The sequence below is a fragment of the Glycine max genome, chromosome 20 (genome assembly GCF_000004515.6).
Source record: "Glycine max cultivar Williams 82 chromosome 20, Glycine_max_v4.0, whole genome shotgun sequence".
NCBI classification, from domain to species: Eukaryota; Viridiplantae; Streptophyta; class Magnoliopsida; order Fabales; family Fabaceae; genus Glycine; species Glycine max.
This window is the reverse complement of record NC_038256.2, coordinates 47,467,153-47,484,761: the sequence shown is the minus strand read 5'-3', so window position 1 is coordinate 47,484,761 and position 17,609 is coordinate 47,467,153. Positions and strand designations below refer to the sequence as shown.

The window sequence follows — 17,609 nt, the reverse complement described above, 5'->3', positions numbered from 1 at the left end:
ACATATTAGGAAAAACATCAATATTTTTGCTTGCAGGGCATTGAATATATAAAATCAAGACAGATTCAACAGAGATGAAGAAAATACCAATTCATTAACTGAAATAATAATCAAATGCCTAAAAGATGTAGGATAGTAGCCAAATAAAAGATGATGTAATCAGGATGTACACTTGACGCAGGTTCCCAAGGCCTTTTTTATTTAATACAAATAGTAACAGTATGAAAAAATGGCCAATATAGCCAAGAATACTTGAGGGCAAAAAGTATAGTGGGGATTGAAAAACAAAAGCATTTGGTTCTTTAATCATGCCTAGGGAAACAATCATGACATGTTAATTCTTTGTAAGAATAACAGAATTGGCTGGATACAACTTGTCTCACCATTGCTAATATAAGCTAACTTGTTCAACTGGATTTCTTTGGTCATATCTATTAAGATAAAGAAAAGGACACACACTTACCTTCAAGAAACCTTGCTCAAGAATGAAGCCCAAGATCATTGGCACAGCAGTGAAGATACCAATTTGAAAGAGAAATTGTGTATTCAAAGCAGCACTCAGTGCAGTGTTCTTATTTATCCTGGCCCTTTCTTCAAGGATTTCACCAACACCAGACAGTGCCTGGAAAACATATTGCATTTGTGTTCATAAGTATAGAAATAAGTTCAGTAGTAAGTAATGAATGTACATAACTATAGTACTATACTAGCAGTGTCCTTGTATTGATAACTTCTATACACAACCTTTGTCTATTGCCAATAACATGTAAACATAAATTGCTAAATAAAACTTGTAAACTGAGAGATTGTTACAAATCAAAATAAGGAAAAATTCCATAAAATGACAAAACAACCCCACCTAAAATGTGAAAAAAAGTGAAATTAAACCATGTCCAACTCAAGACTAACCATAGACTTGAATCTGGCGTGAATAATAAACATTTGCCACTATAAAACTATGAAATTTTGAACAAAAGGGAAAGATAATCTTGAATAAAGCAGATAAACAACCATAAAAGTTTAACAAAATCCAACTTACCAAATATGCTTTCCCATATAGAAAGGCATATACAGTCAGCACTGTTAGCTGCAGGATGAAAAGGACAAAAAATCCTCAGATGAACAAAAGCTTAGATATAAATATATGTATGCTGATGATTCTAAAATTGTACTGAGGGAAATTTCCATGAGATGTGTTACAATGTCAGTGTTAATGTAATGCATGGCTTGCTTCTTCCTCTCATTCTGAATTGTAAACAAAACCAGTTTCAAGCTGCTATTGCTTCTTCACAAAACAACCATTACCACAAAGACTTCTTGCTCAATCAATAAAACCATGTAAGTTAAGGTCATTTTTATGTTTCCGTAGGTCTTCCTCTAGACTTGTTAAAGATATGATTTGTAAAGGGAATATTTGCAGCTGATAATTAGGGATTATACTCATTACTTGTCATTATGTTTCCCTATATTGTAATCTGTTTCTCTATAAATAAAGAACTATATGTGTGATACAAAACACAGTTACAGAAAATCCTTCTTTAAGCTCTTAAACTAAAATATCATTCATTTGCTTCATTTTGCTCAAAAAGAGCAAGTGTCGTTTTTCTTCATACAAAACAACCTCAAACAAGCTCCTGTCATCTTCTTCTCAATAAGCTACTCCATCTCAACATTATAATTTTTGCTACCCTTGTATTTTTTTTGGCAAATGTTGCCACTTCATTGCCCAAAATTCACCACTATAGAGTATCAATTCTAGGTAGATTTTCTACTTTTGTTGATAGGCACTGTGTTAATTCAAAGATAACTGAAGTTTTCTACATTTCATCCAACTGGCAATCGCCCCATCACATTGTGAGATTTGTTTATGGAGGCTCTAAGGACAGGGATGACTGATTTCATCAGTAACAAGGTAGGCAAGATGAATGACTATGCTCCAGCAGAAGGTTTGAGTGCAAAAAGAGTGTAAAAGGGTCCCATTGTCTGTTGTGTTGTGTTGCAGTCTAGGTGCACTAACATACTTATTCATTCAATAAACAAAAATAAATGACGCATAATTGGCATACCATGGTACAAAAGTAGTACCCAACTGTTGTAAAATAAAAAGACAGCATCCGGAAGAAATCAAAAAGCTGCCCAAGTCTGTATACATCACGACTGAGAACTTGTTCACCGTTACCACCAGAAACTTTTCCTTCAAATAGTGCAATCTGATTGAGCCCAACATCTCTTCCCTTTCCAACCTGTAAATTTAATATTAGAAAAGGATTTGTTGTAGAGGCATCATTAAACAACAAGTCTCACCTGAATATATTCATGATGTGTAATATTTCCTTGACGTAAGGTTGAATTGAATCCTGTGAATTAACAAGAATATAAAAAAAAGAGCAGAAGAGGGAAAAGCGAGGCAAAAAGAAAACACAATTTCAAACAGCAATAAAATAAGAGCTTAAGCCAAAGCTCATCAGGTGTCTGTCTTGACCCAAATCCTGACATCACTACTACAAAGAAAACTGTATTACATAACATAAATGAGTAAATAAGTTGTGAGAAGAGAGAAACAATTTTTTCCTGAGTTTGATTACCACTAAGCAGATTGATCTATTTATAATAATAATAATAATATTACAAAAATACCTAATAAATACTAATATTTTCAGAGAACAATTAAAATATCACAACTTCCTAAGATCTATCAAACTCAGCTAAAGACAATAACTAAGCTACTTAGAAGAGCTTCTTAAATTTGAGTTTGTCTCTAACTCAACCCTACAAAACCAACTTGTAAAGTGAGGGTTGTTCCCCACTTACATACTTTTAGTTTATAAGAGTTTTAGAGAGAAGATATTATTGCTAAACTATAAAAAACTTCGTACCCCATTGCCCAGAGGCTCTTCACTATGCGAAGGTATGGGGGAGGGATGTTGTACGCAGCCTTACCCTTGCATATGCAAATAGGCTGTTTCCGGATTCGAACCCATGACCAACAAGTCACCAAGGCACAACTTTACCGCTGCACCAGGGCTCGCCCTCATTATTGCTAAACTATGTTGAGGATAAAATGAATTCAACCCACTATGAACAGAATACATGTAGGAATATACACTAGATCCTAACTGTCAACTAACTGAAGTTAGTTGAGAGTACAGCTGTGAAACTCTAGTTGTCTAGATACAACTAACAGTTAGAAGCTAAGACTAATAACATCAGTAATACAAGAAAAAAGATAAACACTCCTATTGAGTAAGTATACTCTTATAAATTTGGTCATATCACTAATTGATGTGGGATTTCCAACAGAGCTGATCACCAAGAGAGGTGGGTAAAATAATTAAAATCTTGACAACCCCATTAGTGAAAATCCAAGATGCAACAAATGTTCAACCAATGGAAGGGAGAGGACATGAAAAAGAGCACTAATACCAATAACCCATTCCATCTTTTTTGAAAATGCTTCAGCTGAAAACCTTAAGGTGTGTTTGATTTGCATTTTCATTTTCTATTTTCATTTCCTATTTTCATTTTCTGAAAAATGTTTTCATTTTCAAAAAATTAGAATTATGAAAACATGTTTGGTTTGATTTCTTGTTTTCTGTTTTCAAGAAATAAAAACACTGAAAATGTGTTTTCAAAAGGAAATGTATTTTTAGATTTGCTTAAAATTACATTCCTTGCCACCGCGTTTTCATTTTACCCAAAATGAGGTTCCTGGTTTCAACTGAAAACGAGATTTTATTGTTTCCAGTTTTTGGTTCGTTTGAGAAAATATTTTCACTGAAAATGTTTTCAAGAATCCAACTAAACGCATTTCCATCACCATTGTCTATTTCCAGTGAAAATGAAATCAAAAAACAGCCAAACCAAACACCCCCTTATATTCTGCCTAATAAATAAAATACATCACTACCAGCAATGTATTTAAACTACTGCATTTTATTTGGTGTCGGAACATGCCTATAATCATCAAATATGTTCGCTAGAATAAATGTAACTGAAATATAATAATTATGGTCTGAAATGTTTATAAAATAATACTATAGCAAGAGGTTTTTAAAACAGTTAAATGGTAGGATTGGTAGCTAAATTACTTGATTGCGAATTTGCAGCATTTTGCCCCCCTGCACCAGAACAGCAAAATAACTATGCAGCAAAAGCAACAGCCATACCTGAATAGATATCTTCACTAATGTTGATAACACGGGAAGCCTTGCTGATACCACCACGGGTTATGTGGAATATTCTATCAAAAACATCAGGATGCCCATAGTGCATGCGGACCCTGAATAGAGCATCATTGTCATACTTAGTTTGAATCTTGACGAGAAATCATTATTTAATTTAAAATGGGCTTACTTCAATGGATTTGCTAAAACTCGCTGCCCCAAAGTCACAAAACTAGTTTCTTGATTGGACATAAATGATGCTAAAGATGAGACACTGCACACAGTAACAGAGACTTTACACAGCCACAAATGCAGCAAAACCAAGTCCGAAAAGGACACTATCAAAGGATGTAAGCAGCACATACCTGCCAGTGAAGACATGTTCTCTAACACCAAGTATAGTAGGAGGACGAAGCCCATGATCTGAATGAAATTCTTCAAGAAGGTTCCTCATCTTCAAAGCCTCCTCAAAATAGTTATCCTATAAGAAATTCTACTAGGCATTAAAACATAAAGCAACAGCATAGAACTTATACATTATCAAAAAATCATAAAATAGTAAATTTCCTACAAAGTATATATATATATATATATATAATGAAGTGGATCAAAGCCATGAAGATAACATATAAATATATAATGCATCACATAAGACAGAATGGCTAACAAAATAGGAGGGGGCACAACAGGAGAATACAGCATGGGTCCTTACACAATCTATTATGATGAAATTAGTCAAAAACTTCACCTGATTCATGTCAATTGTTTGGACTGCATTTCCACGCGTAAATATAATTGCATGATTTTGATTCTCGGGCTTCCCTTCTCCCAATTTGGGATTTCCAGGTAATTTTACTGAGTATATCTCCTGCGACAACAAAAAACTTCAATAAAGGGAGGTAGCAAAAGTAAAAGAAAGCAACCTAAGCAATTATGGCAATCTAATTCAATAACAAAAGCTAGCAAAAGTAAAAGTAACAAATAGTTATTTTATTCCTATTGTAGATAATTCAGTTATTAGAATCTGTTACAACACATTACCATTCTACAGTATGCGAATGATACTATATTCTTTGGGGAGGCATCTATGGAAAATATCAGGGTAATTAAAGTCATTCTGAGAGCATTTGAATTGGTATCCGGGCTTAAAATAAATTTTGCGAAGAGCAGTTTTGGAGCTATTGGAATGCCAGATTTGTGGAAGCACAATGCAGCAAATTACTTGAATTGTAGCTTGTTGACCATTCCTTTTGTCTATTTGGGGATACCTATAGGGGCAAACCCAAGGAAGTGTCAGTTGTGGGATCCAGTCATTCATAAATGTGAGAGGAAATTAGCAAAATGGAAACAGAGACACATATCTTTGGGGGGGAGAGTCACTCTTATTCAGTCAACCCTAACATCTGTTCCAATTTACTTTTTGTCTTTTTTCAGGGCTCCTAGAAGGGTGGTGGATAAGTTGGTTCGCATACAAAGAAGGTTTCTTTGGGGTGGAGGTGTGGATCAACACAAGATCGCTTGGGTCAAATGGGAATCGGTCTGCCTTCCAAAAGCCAAAGGAGGATTGGGAATCAAGGACATCAACACATTTAATATTGCACTGTTAGCTAAATGGAAGTGGAACTTATTCCATAACAGTGGAGAGCTGTGGGCAAGGATCTTGAATTCAAAGTATGCAGGTTGGAGAGGCCTGGATGATGCAACAAGTGATAACAAGGCTTCTCTATGGTGGATAGATCTCAGATTAGCTCTTCACCATCCATAGTTTGAGGCTGATTTACAGGGTGGGATAGCATGGAAGACGGGGCGTGGAGATAAAATTAAGTTTTGGGAGGACAAGTGGCTTCATGATGACACACCTTTACTAGCAAAATACCCTGGGTTGTATCTAATTTCATGCCAACAGAATCAGTTTATTCAGGAGATGGGAGCACAGGAGAACAATGGGTGGCAATGGAACTTTGAGTGGAGAAGACACTTATTCGACCGTGAGCTTGAGTCGGCTGTTTGTTTCCTAAACGATATAGCTACCAGCTGTATTCAACCTCAAACAAAGGACAGGTGGATATGGAAACCAGAACAAAGTGGACAATATTCAGTCAAAAGTGCTTATGATATGCTGAGACGAGATGATATGGAGGGAGTTGACGTGAAGGTGTTTCAGGATTTATGGAAGCTGCGGATCCCACCTAAAATAGCAGTTTTTGCATGGAGATTATTGAAAGAAAGATTGCAAACAAAGGCTAACTTGAGAAGGAGACAGCTGATGATCAATGACACATCATGCCCATTTTGTGGGATTTATGAGGAAAACGAAGCACACCTATTTTTTCTATGCGACAAGATTCTCCCTTTATGGTGGGAATCTATGTCGTGGGTGAACATCCAAGGAGCTTTCCTGCAGAATCCTAGGCAGCATTTCTCCCAACATGTCATTTGTTTGCCTAATCGGATTCGAGACAACAGATGGCAATGCTGGTGGTTGGCCCTCACATGGGCAGTGTGGAAACAGGAATAAAATTATCTTTTCAAATGAGACTTTTGACGGCAACAAGGTGATGGAGGATGCTATTTTTACACTCTGGACATGGATGAGGAGCTTTGAAGCACTTCCCTACAGCTATTGGTCGACTAACATTTCATCAGTTTTTGTAAATACAGCGGGGTAGAATTCATAGGAAATGGACTGTTAACAGATTTTGTACCCAGCTATTGGTTCCCTTTGGGACTGATCTTAGTCTGATGTTGGAACCATGTGGCTGGTAGTCTAAATATTTGTAATGATAGTACCACTGGTACTGATTATATTTAAAATATATTATTTTGGCCGACCAAAAAAAAAACATTAACAGCTAAGTTTTTCAACCAGACTTAAGAAGAACCCTATGTCCTGAATCATAACTAAAGTATACATACAAAAAGTAGAAAATGCTTCTGTATATACAAAAAGTGTAGAAGAATAGCACCTTGTCTTTCCCATTGATATCAGCTTTCACAAGCTTTGAGTAGTATTCTGTGTTCACTTTTCCCTCTTTTAAAGTTTCAACAACATCAATGAAAGCGACCCGAAGAGCTTCATTTCTAAAATCATAAATAATCGGGAAAAACAAAAGGATGCAACTATAAACTTAAGCATTCAATAACCAAGAAAATCAATTAGCAAAGAGAAAAAACATAAGTGAACCCACCTTTGCATAAGTAAAGCAATATCAGCAGCCTCAGGCTTTTGCTCTTCTTTCTGCTTACCATAAATTTGACATGTCACAACATAAGTGAACTTAAGATCTGCCTGGGCACGTGCCTCAGGGGATAATTCAAAGCCATGCGTATTAGTTACTTCATCACAACCTATTGCAGCCTCCAAATCTATATTACAGGGGAAAAAATTACAAACATAGTAACATACTAACATAAGGAAAACCATGGAGTTCTTTGTCCTTACCTCCAGCAGTTGTCCTCTCCAAATAGGTCTGAAGCATAAGAGCTTTCCTATAATACATCATCCCCCGAACTGTGCATTTCAGACAACAAAGAACAGCAAATGTAGTAAATATTTTGCAGTAGATATCTTCTTTGATATTATAAGATTTAGACAAATATCTCATTATGTATCCATTTCCTTTTTTTGTTATTTCCCTTAATAGGGTTAGTCATTTTAGCCAACAAAATTGTGATTGGTGCTTATATTAAAAATATACTGAAATACAAAAGTTCCTTTACTTTCAAGTGAAACTTTCAGAGGGCTTTTTTGTCATGTTCAATATTATCATTCCAACAATTGGATATTAGCATGTGTCTTGTCTATGTTTCCTACCTAGCTAACAATAAGTAGCAATCCTCTCCATCAACACCACTAAAATAAAATATTTCATTTTAAGGACATAATCTGTTTGGACTAATTTCTCAGTTCTTATTCATCATGCTTGCTATAACCATGACAACTGTGGGATACTCATATACAATGAAGCCAGAAAACGCAGTGCCATTAAACTCTATTGAGCAACCTTTGATATTTCCTAACAATGGAAGCAGCTCAATCTCAAACTAAACTAGGTATTTGAGCCCCTATGACCAATTGATTCAGTCCTTGAAATCCCCACTCTTCATAATCATGTAAATTTCAGCATAGTTCATTTTCCAAACCTAAAGGGCTTTTAAAGTTTTTTACAATGATCTTGGGACAAATAATGGAGAATGTAGCTGTATAAGCTTGCCAAAATAAGAGAAACGAAAACATGAGATCTAGAGCAAGATATTAAGGATTAAGGAGAGATTGAGATATCAAAGAGAGATGGGAGAAATTTTTTTTAAATCTTTTCAATCATGGACAAGAATTGACTTACAATATGGAGGGCATAGAAACCTAAGCAAACAAACAAAATTGGCATACTATTGTACAATTCGAGTTATACACAGTGGGGAATGCATACAAGATGCTGATGAAAGACCACACTGATGAAAATCAGGATGGTGCTTTTAATGTGTTATGGAAGGTAAAGGCCCCTAGTAAAGCTTCTTTCTTCGTGTGGAGACTAATCAGGGATAGACTGCCAACTAAAGTAAATTTGCGTAGGAGAAATGTGGAAATAAATGATCCAACCTGTCCATTCTGCACAAATCAAGAAGAGGATGCAGCACGCCTTTTTTTTAGCTGTAACAAAATTTTACCACTTTGGTGGGAATCATTATCATGGACAAATATTTCACGAGTATTCCCACAAAACCCGAGACAGCACTTCCTCCAGCATGTGTTAGGGAGGGATAATGGCATCAGAGGTCAGAACTGGCAGTGCTGGTGGGTCTCTTTGACATGGAGCATTTGGCAGCATCGAAATAGGATTGTTTTTACAGATGAAACTTTTAATGCGAGTAAGCTGTTGGAGGATGCTATCTTCCTATGCTGGACATGGCTAAAAACTTTGGATAAAGGTTTCAATACACCTCTTCATCAATGGTCCAGTAATATGAGGGAGGCTTTTTGTGATTAGGGAGGGATAATTATATAAGTGTCGGTAACAGTGGGCCAGGTTTACTGTCAGAATTATGGTTTCTTAATTCATGCTGTATAACTTGTATTAGGGCACCATATTTCTGCTCAATTTGGCACCCAAGTGTAATTTTCACAGTACAACTTGTACTGATTTATATATAATACAATATTACTTTTGCTGATTAAAAAAAAAAGAGGATGGATGTATCCTACTGAAATTTTGAAATGTGTAGGACAACAAGGTATCGCTTGGATCACTAAGCTATTTAATAAGATTTTGTGATGTGAGAAAATGTATCTAAGCAGAGCAACACTTGGTACCTACATTCAACAACAAGGGAAATGTATAAAATTGTGTTAAGTGTAAACTACAAAGGGAAAAAAATATGAACTACACTATGAAATTATGGGAAAAAGTGATTGAACATAGATAAGAGACAATGAGCCACACCATGGACCAGCCGATCCACCCCCTGGAAATCGGAATCAGTCCATTGGTCAATTGGAGCCAACTTATCAAACTGGTAATTAATTTCCAGGACTAGGTACAAATCATCAAAGGCTGTCATGGTTAGATATGGTCAGCTAAGGCTTAATCTTACCCAAATGCATAAGTTATGTCATTGGGACATGAATTTGGGTTTTAAGTTGTTATCCTTGCTTTTTGTCCATGGCTTTTGCCATCGCTAAATATCACCCATTATTTATCACGCAAATTCTTTGGAATATTACATTCTAAATTGTATTATACTAATATTAATGAATATTTATTTTTACTAATAAGATTTACATAATTTATACATCAATTCAACATTTCCCAATAATATTTTACCAACCAGGCATCCACTGTATATAATATGATCATTCTGTGCTAATTTGAAATTTTACCTAACTTTTGATATTTAGGATTCTATGTAACATATTACATAATATTAAAATATATATTAAATCATCACCGATAACCACGCTTGGACAAGTAACAAAGAACACATAAGAAGAAAATCAAGTCCATTAGTAAAACTATTGATGAACATCACCTGTCCTAGCCAATGTTTGCCCCCGATATGAAGCCCAAAATCGCAGTTCAAGAATATCACCAGGATTATCATAAAGTTCACTCTCAAGTGTGTTTTCATCACGGCCAATTCGGGCAAGAAAGTTTTTCCACTCATCTGCAGTGAATTACAAAAAATATCAATTACTGGATAACAACTAAGAGCTCAGAAAAACTGCTGAAATCAGGCTAAGCCCTATAAATGCTCAGAATAAAAATAATATGAACTCGTGAACATTCCCAAAAATTATAGGGATAAACAAATTAATTTAACCAAATTATTTTCAGACTAAAAATAAGCAAGTTGATCTGAATATCAAGCCAAAAGTAAATAACTGGATCAGGCTGAAATAGAACCAACCTGATCAGTTTCAATTGATCGACATTAAATCAAGCAGGCCATCCGTTATACTTTGATATTCTGATAGAAGCAAAATGAAGTAAAAACTACCTGGATATATCTTCTGAAGGTAGAACAAAATTGAAATGCCATCTTCATTTTTCTTTAGGAGTTCAGCCATGCTATATAGCACAATCTCAGAATAATAAGGAGTGAAAACACTGCACAAAAAAAAAAAGATAAGCATGAAAACACTAAGGGTAATAATTTCTTCCAAGAGAAGAGATTTACCTAAAGGATAACATCTCCCGAACTGGCTTTGCACGAGGCATCTTCATAAAAAGTGAATTTGTGAAAAACTGCAGCCGTCGCCTGGCCTCAAGGTTTTTAGGAATGCTTGAGGCAGACTCTTTGATAGTCAGCAGTGAATACAATCTTTTGACTTGCATTTTCTGCATGCAATCAATGGTTAAAAAGTTCATAGACAAGTTATTTGAAAAAAAAATATAGACAATTATGATTAGAGCATACTAAATCTGTATTCTTGGGCCATTTTAACTTTTCAAACAAATGCCCTTCATCCCTAGCTTTGCTCAGTAAACTCCACGTGTCATAATTCTCCCTAAATTTTAAAAACAAAATTCAAGATTAATCCAAAGGGATGAAATTCCTGATGCAGGCAACCAGGAAGACTATATTTAAAAATCAAATTATAGAGACAACAGCAACTGTGACAAACCTCAGATTTATGCTAAGGACATCATGTCGCATAACGTCATACAGATCCTGCACAGCCCTAACTGCACCCCTTTCCAGTTCAGGTGTTTCAGTCTCTTTCTGCAAGATGTCAATATAAAGAATAAGTTCAGACCATAGGTCCCATTTTACAAATATTCGCAAAAACAATATATGAAAAGAATACACGGAAAAAAAAAGGAAGAATATGCCAAACCAGAACTATACTGAATAGAAACAGACAAGCAGACTTTCATAAAATAATTCAAGAGCATTATTTTGTGACACCTACTCTTGATATCACAAGATTAAATACAAACCAGGAAGTATAAGTTGAAAGATTAAATACAAACCAGGATTCCCATCAATGCAGTTACTCTTGATATCACAACAGCCAATTTACTTAGTTTGAAGTCCCCATCAATACTCCTCTTTGTGATACTAGCATTAATATCATCATATATCCTTTCAACCCTGGTAAAATGGCAACAATTGCAAACAAACATATCAAATATCATAAATTAGGTTTATAATATAGAGGAAACACAGCTCGATACAATAAACAGTTACAATTTATACTTACCACTTCCTTCCCACATCATCTAATATCTCTGTCAAAATGAATTTAATAGTATAGTAACACTCCTGAACAGCATACATCATATAATCATCTCGGGAAATCCTATCCCAAAGCTCATCTTGAGTATCTTTACTCTCAACAGCAATATCCCTAGCCAAAAATATCTACACAATCATGCAAAAGAACAAATCAATGAATCTTAACAAAAGAAAACATAAGAGCAAAAAGTCAGTAAATGAGAGAAACCAACATAACATAAATACATATGCAAAGCAACCTGTGATAAGATGTAGTACCTGTTTGTGTTACAGTTCACAAAACATTGTACACTTCCCTATATATAACCAACGACTAAAATTTACATATGTACATTTTTTCAATATCATTAGATGGAAGCATTTTTTTTCTAGTTGGACAAGCCTAGTTGGACAAGCCTCAGTTTGTATTAGAGTATGCTGTCAGTCAACTATGAAAACAATTCTGTAAACTAATTGTAAGGGCTGTTAGCTTTTGCTAACAGCACCTATCTTAGAGTTGGTTAGAATCAGTTATAGTTGGTCAGGTTGTGTTTTTTTTTTTTTATCCGCAAAAATAATATTATATATTAGATAACTTTTAGTACAAGTCGTACTATGATTTTTACAATCACCAATAAAGTCTCCTATGTGGAGGTTTGGTTCCCTAATACAAACTAATCATGATGGATTAAAGAACCAAAACTCTAAGTATATATCGGTGATCCCTATCTATGGAGCTATTTTCCACTAATTACAAAACCCTTCTCTGATATGGCTTGACCATTGATGAAAAGGATTGTCGAATCCTTTTTCCAGGTTCCTCAACTAGCTTCAGCAAAAGAAAATGGCATCATCCAGTATCTTACTGGTGTTGGGGCAATTGTTTGAAAATATGATTTTGTTTCTATGGTTCCATATACTCCAAGTTAGTGCCACCCACCAAATTAACCATCTCTGTGACTTTATACCAAGATGTGTATTGCAGAACGAGTGATGCATGAAATTTTGCCTTGGGTGTTGCAAAAAAGGTCCTACCATGTTGGTCAGGTTCTGCTAGTTAGTTACAATTTTGTTAGTTAGTTACAATCTGTTACAATAACAGAACAGAGGTCTATATATAACTCTTTTGTAACCTTCTGTAATTAACTTTGATAATCAATAAAATCAGCCTTTCTATTCAACAAGTTTTCTCTTCCTTCTCTCTCTCTCTCAATTTATTCAACATGGTATCTAGAGTAATTTTTTTGAATTCCTAGTTCCTTCGCAAGGTTCAGTGTTTTGTGTTCATGGCTTTCGCTCCTTCCAATTCAATTCTTCAATCATTTCCAACTCTGTGGCTGAAAAACTTGATGATTCCAACTATCTTCACTAGCGTCAACACGTTGAACCGGTTATTAAGTCACACAGATTGCAACATTTCATGGTTAATCCAATTATTCCTCCTTGTTATCTCATAGAGGATGATCGTGTTGTTGATCGTATCAACCCTGATTATGAAGCTTGGGAGGTCCAAGATTAAACACTCTTGGTATGGCTGCAATCAACTATTTCTAAATCAGTATTGTCGTGTGTTCTAGGTTCAGATCATTCCTATCAGGTTTGGGATAAAATTCATGAGCATTTTAGCCTTCACACGAAAACTCAAGCATGACAGTTCCGCACTGCCATGGGAGCAATTACTCTTGACGCCAAAACAATTGAGGAGTACTTGCGAAAAATCAAAGGGTGTGTGGATGAACTTGTTGGTGTTGGTGTTCCTGTTCGTCACGAGGAATATGTTGACGCGCTGCTTGAAGGACTGTCGTCGGATTACGCGTCAGTGGTTTCTGTTATCAAAAGCAAAAAGCAAACTCCGTCCATCACAGAGATTGAAGCGTTGCTCTACGAACATGAAACTCGACTCATGTGCTACAACAAAGAAGCACAGGTGATTAACTCTGCTTCGATAAACTACATGCAAGGCTGTTAGTATCCAAATGCCTATAAAACTGGTGATTCTGGTGGTTCTCGCGGTGTGTATGGTCGTAATAGCGGTCGTAGTGCCTTTTCGAACTGTGGCACGCGCCGTGGTGGTGGTGGCTCCGGCCGAGGTCATGGTGGTGGACGATTTGTAAATTATCAATGTTAAATTTGTCTTAAATTTGGGCACACGGCTAATGTTTGTCATTTTCAGTCTGATGTGACCTTCCATCCTAATAAGTCTTTAGCTTTCTTTGATCCCACTACATTACAGCCTATCCAATACTCTACTGGTTCAGTCAGAACCTCAAACACCTGGGTTAATCCAAATTCTAAGAATCCTGGTCCAAATCATAGTCAACCCAATGCCATGCTCACTAGTTTAACCTCTCAAAGGAATGGGCAAGCTGATACCACCTGGATTCCAAATTCTGGAGCTAGTTTTCATGTGATTGGAGACTCTCCTAGTTCAACTCTCGCTATTAATAATAATAGTTCTACTGTAATGTCTAATTTTGTTTCTTCTTCTCTCAGCATTGCTAATCTCTGGCATGCTAGGTTAGGGCATCCTAATGATCATGTAATGAAACTTGTTCTCACTCATTGTAATATTCCTTCATCAAATAAAAATTCCACAGGTTTAGTGCTTCTTGTTGTATGGGTAAATCTCATATATTACCTTTTCATGTTTCTACTTCTGTTTATTCTCCTTTAGAGCTCATTTTTACAAATTTGAGGGGACCTTCTCATATTATCTCATATTCTAGTTATAAATATTATGTCTCTTTTATTGATGCTTTCTCTAGGTATACTTGGATATATCTTATAAAGTCCAAATCTGAAACCATGTCTGTTTTTCAAACTTCCAAGTCCATGGTTGAACAATAGCTTAACCTCAAAATTAAAAGTGTCCAAACTGATTGGGGAGGTGAATACAGACCATTTTCTACACTTCTAGCCTCTTTTGGCATTTCTCACAGACTTACTTATCCTCACACTCATCATCAAAATGGTGTGCTTGAGAGAAAGCATAGACATATAATTGATTTGGGTCTCACATTGCTGCATCTTTACCTTTGCAATTTTTGGATAATGCTTTTACTACATTTGTTTATCTCATTAACAGGCTTCCCACTACTTCTCTAAAATTTGCCACTCCCTTTTCTTAAAACTTTTGGGTGTTTTCCTTTATTGAGACCATATCACGCACGTAAAGTGAACTTTCGTTCTCAAGAATGTTTATTCCTAGGGTATTCCTCTTCCCACAAGGGTTACAAATGCTTATCTTCTTCTGGTAGAGTGTACATTTCTAAAGATGTTTTGTTCAATGAATTGAGGTTTCCCTATTATGATCTGTTTCCCATTTATACTAGTTCAGTCACTAACCTTGATTCCTACTTTAGTCTCACTCCAAATCTTTCTCCACCCTCTGTCTCTTCCAATCTACAAACGTCTCAAGTGTCTGATACAGCTTCTGTTCCCCTTGTTCCTCCTGGGTTTTCTCCTTTATAAACTCAATCTCCTAGCAACATTGTGTTTGTACCTCAAAATTCTGCTTCCACTGTATCTTCCTCTGTTCAGCCTGTCAATTCAGAGTCTACTACCCTTGCTCATCCTCTTCAGAATCTATTTCTGTACCAGTCAATACTAATCCTATGCAAACAAGGTCTAAGTATGATATTCACAACCCTAGGTTACGTCCTTCTTTGTTTCTTACTCATTCTGAGCCTAAAACTGTAAAACAAGCTTTGGCCAATGCAGATTGGCTCCCTTCTATGCAACAAGAGTATGATGCCTTGCTAAAGAACAGAACTTGGGACTTGGTATCATTACCTCCAAATAGGCAAGCTATTGGCTGTAAATGGGTTTTCAGGGTAAAGGAAAATGTTGATGGTTCCATTAACAGGTTCAAATCTCAATTGGTAGCCAAGGGATTTCATCAAGTGCATGGTTTTAATTTTCATGAAACCTTTTCTCCTGTGATCAAACCTGTTACTATTCGGATCATCCTTACTCTAGCTTTGTCTCATGGGTGGAAATTATTTCAAATTGATGTAAATAATGCTTTTCTGAATGGGTCACTTGAGGAAACTATTTTCATGACACAGCCTCCTGGTTTTGAAGTTACAAATAAGTCATTGGTCTGCAAACTCAACAAAGCCATTTAAGGCTTAAAACAGGATCCAAGGCAGTGGTTTGACAGGCTATAATCTACTTTACTGCAGTTTGGTTTTATTGGGAGCAAAAGTGATTCATCTTTATTCATTTTTCGCCAACAGATGCCTGTTGTTTATCTCCTGGTCTATGTAGATGATATCATTCTAACAGGTAGTTCAACACTTCAACTACACTGATACAACAGCTTACATACAAGTTAAACACTGCTTTTTCACTCAAGCAGCTTGGTCATCTAGATTATTTCCTGGGTCTGGAAATCAAGTATCTACCCAACAATTCTGTCCTTATGACTCAGACCAAATACATTAGAGATTTACTTCACAAGACTAACATGGCTGAAGCTCACTCTATTTCTTCTCCAATGGTATCCAACTACAAGTTGTCTAGACATGGTGTTGATGTCTTTCATGATTCAACCTTATACAGGTCTATAGTTGGTGCATTACAATATGCTACCCTTACTAGACCTGAGATTAGTTTTGCCGTCAACAAAGTTTGCCAATTTATGGTTGCTCATTTGGATTCTCACTGGACAGTGGTAAAAAGGATATTAAGGTATTTGAAGGGCACTTTGTTTCATGGTTTGCTTCTTCAACCTACATCTGTTACAATGCCCTTAGTTATTCAAGCTTTCTATGATGCTAACTGGGCATCAGATGTGGATGACAGGTGCTCTACCTCAAGGGCTGCTATTTTTCTTGGTCCAAACTTAATCTCTTGGTGGTCTCAAAAGCAGAAAGTTACTACCAGGTCTAGTACAGAAGCTGAGTATCGTAGTATAGCTCAGACTCCCACTGAATTAACTTGGATTCATACTCTGCTAACAGAATTGCAAGTTTCATTCACCACTCCAATTATTTTTTGTGATAATCAGAGTGCAGTTTCTATTGCACACAATCCAGTTTTTCACAACCGTACCAAACACATGGAAATTGATGTCTTATTTGTAAGAGAGAAGATTCTGGCCAAGCAACTTACTATTGTCCATGTTCCAACTATAGATCAGTGGGATGATATTCTCACCAAGCCTCTTTCTGCATCACGATTTGAAGTTCTTCAAGGCAGACTCAATGTGAAGAGTGTTTATCCTGAAAACTCTTCCCCTTGAGTTTGAGGGGGGTATTAGAGTATATGCTGTCAGTCGACTGTGAAAATAGTTTTGTAAACTAATTGTAAGTGTTGTTAGCTTTGTTAGTTAGAATCAATTAGAGTTGGTTAGGTTTTGTTAGTTAGTTACAATTCTGTTACAATTCTCTTTTGTAACCTTCTGTAGTTAACTTTGATAATCAACAAAATCAGTCTTTCTGTTCAACAAGTTTTCTCTTCCTTCTCTCTCTCTCAGTTTATTCAACAGTTTGCAAATAAAGCAAACAGAGCAGCATAAAATCTAGAAATTTGAACCAAGGTTATCAGAAATGTAAGGTTTTTTAGTCATATTGTACAGTTTAATTATTATATTCTCAAAAACGTCAATTCATGTCATCAATACAAATCTGGGAAGGCACAAATTGTGGCTAGAGAAGAGTAAGGATTCTACTTGTGCATCATCCAGATAAAGCCCACATCAATTAGGGTTCTGTATGGACCCAAATG

At 35.9% G+C, this 17,609-nt stretch overlaps 1 protein-coding gene across 2 annotated transcripts in view; it reads right to left on the bottom strand.

Moving 5' to 3' along the window:
- LOC100811473 (callose synthase 9) overlaps nucleotides 1–17,609 on the bottom strand; it is a 58,612-nt gene that overhangs the window by 7,674 nt on the left and 33,329 nt on the right. For both annotated transcript variants that reach the window (XM_006606522.4, XM_003556514.4), the window contains exons 28-45: nucleotides 11,866–12,026; nucleotides 11,636–11,756; nucleotides 11,287–11,384; nucleotides 11,079–11,169; nucleotides 10,839–10,999; nucleotides 10,659–10,768; nucleotides 10,191–10,325; nucleotides 7,606–7,674; nucleotides 7,352–7,529; nucleotides 7,130–7,244; nucleotides 4,912–5,031; nucleotides 4,529–4,644; nucleotides 4,354–4,437; nucleotides 4,167–4,279; nucleotides 2,305–2,357; nucleotides 2,067–2,243; nucleotides 1,040–1,087; nucleotides 464–622 (exon numbers count right to left, since the gene is read on the bottom strand). In XM_006606522.4, the coding sequence (XP_006606585.1) occupies nucleotides 464–622; nucleotides 1,040–1,087; nucleotides 2,067–2,243; nucleotides 2,305–2,357; nucleotides 4,167–4,279; nucleotides 4,354–4,437; nucleotides 4,529–4,644; nucleotides 4,912–5,031; nucleotides 7,130–7,244; nucleotides 7,352–7,529; nucleotides 7,606–7,674; nucleotides 10,191–10,325; nucleotides 10,659–10,768; nucleotides 10,839–10,999; nucleotides 11,079–11,169; nucleotides 11,287–11,384; nucleotides 11,636–11,756; nucleotides 11,866–12,026 (2,109 nt within the window). The remainder of the gene's footprint in view (nucleotides 1–463; nucleotides 623–1,039; nucleotides 1,088–2,066; nucleotides 2,244–2,304; nucleotides 2,358–4,166; nucleotides 4,280–4,353; nucleotides 4,438–4,528; nucleotides 4,645–4,911; nucleotides 5,032–7,129; nucleotides 7,245–7,351; nucleotides 7,530–7,605; nucleotides 7,675–10,190; nucleotides 10,326–10,658; nucleotides 10,769–10,838; nucleotides 11,000–11,078; nucleotides 11,170–11,286; nucleotides 11,385–11,635; nucleotides 11,757–11,865; nucleotides 12,027–17,609) is intronic.